This window comes from Procambarus clarkii, chromosome 58, assembly GCF_040958095.1.
Source record: "Procambarus clarkii isolate CNS0578487 chromosome 58, FALCON_Pclarkii_2.0, whole genome shotgun sequence".
NCBI classification, from domain to species: Eukaryota; Metazoa; Arthropoda; class Malacostraca; order Decapoda; family Cambaridae; genus Procambarus; species Procambarus clarkii.
The window spans coordinates 12,476,869-12,478,376 of NC_091207.1; the positions used below are offsets into that span (position 1 = coordinate 12,476,869).

The following is a 1,508-nucleotide window of genomic DNA, read 5'->3' on the forward strand; positions in this document are numbered from 1 at the left end:
GCCACCAGCCCGCGCAGCGTGTCGGGCTGGTCCTTAATACGCCCAAGAGTTGTGAGCGTGTTGTGGAGCCACCAGCCCGCACAGCGTGTCGGGCAGGTCCTTAATACGCCCAAGAGTTGTGAGCGTGTTGTGGAGCCACCAGCCCGCGCAGCGTGTCGGGCTGGTCCTTAATACGCCCTGCTGGACCACCCGCCAAATCGTTTAACAACCAGGTACCATTACTGCTGGGTGAACAGAGGCAACAGTTAGGGATTGGCTCCCAGTCAATCCTTCACGGCCAGAATACGAACCCAGGCTAAATCGTTGGCGAAAGAGTCGTACCACTGCGCCACGGTGACTTTTTAAGCAAGGTCAACTAGGGATAGTGATTGGCAGATGAGGTGAGTGGTCAGGGCCAGTATGGCTCATCCACGTATGACTGCTTGCAGTAAACTCGACCTTCTTGCCCATAACTTTATTATTATTACATTGGGGGAAAACAAGTATATATTATTGCTTATTTGGTTATACACAATAGTTTATATATATATATATATTGACTGGTTAGTTTCTTACTTAGAGTAGGGTTATTTATGCCCCCGACCCGTGCCCCCGACCCATGCCCCCGACCCATGCCCCCGACCCATGCCCCCGACCCATGCACCCGACCCATGCACCCGACCCATGCCCCCGACCCATGCCCCCGACCCATGCCTCAGACCCAGTCCCCCGACTCATGCCCCCGTCCCATATCTCCGACCCATGCTCCCGACCCATGTTCCCGACTCATGCCCCGGACCCATGCCCCAGACCCATGCCCCCGACCCATGACCCCGACCCATGCTCCCGACTCATGCCCCCAACCCATGTCCCCGACCCATGCCCCCGACCCATGCCCCCGACCCATGCCCCCGACCCATGCCCCCGTCCCATATCTCCGACCCATGCTCCCGACTCATATTCCCGACCCATGCCCCCGACCCATATCCCCGACCCATGCACCCGACCCATGCCCCCGACCCATATCCCCGACCCATGCCCCCGACCCATATCCCCGACCCATGCCCCCGACCCATGCCCCCGACCCATGCCTCTCTTCTAAAGCCACTTCTCTAACACCCCCCCCCCCAGCCGCGCCATGCAGTCTGGGACCTTGAAGGCGCCTCTCCCCTCACCCGCCCCCAGATGTGTGTGGCCAGGTCCTCTCCCCTCACCCGCCCCCAGATGTGTGTGGCCAGGTCCTCTCCCCTCACCCGCCCCCAGATGTGTGTGGCCAGGTCCTCTCCCCTCACCCGCCCCCAGATGTGTGTGGCCAGGTCCTCTCCCCTCACCCGCCCCCAGATGTGTGTGGCCAGGTCCTCTCCCCTCACCCGTCCCCAGATGTGTGTGGCCAGGTCCTCTCCCCTCACCCGTCCCCAGATATGTGTGGCCAGGTCCTCTCCCCTCACCCGCCCCCTGATGTGTGTGGCCAGGTCCTCTCCCCTCACCCGCCCCCAGATGTGTGTGGCCAGGTCCTCTCCCCTCACCCG

At 61.5% G+C, this 1,508-nt stretch overlaps 1 protein-coding gene across 1 annotated transcript; it reads right to left on the reverse strand.

Annotated features, from left to right (window-relative positions):
• Positions 1–765: 765 nt before the first annotated feature.
• Positions 766–1,068, reverse strand: LOC123768030 (uncharacterized). Its single transcript, XM_045758290.2, has one exon. It carries the CDS (start codon positions 1,066–1,068, stop codon positions 766–768), a length of 303 nt encoding a protein of 100 aa, XP_045614246.2.
• Between the last annotated feature and the right edge of the window lie 440 nt (positions 1,069–1,508).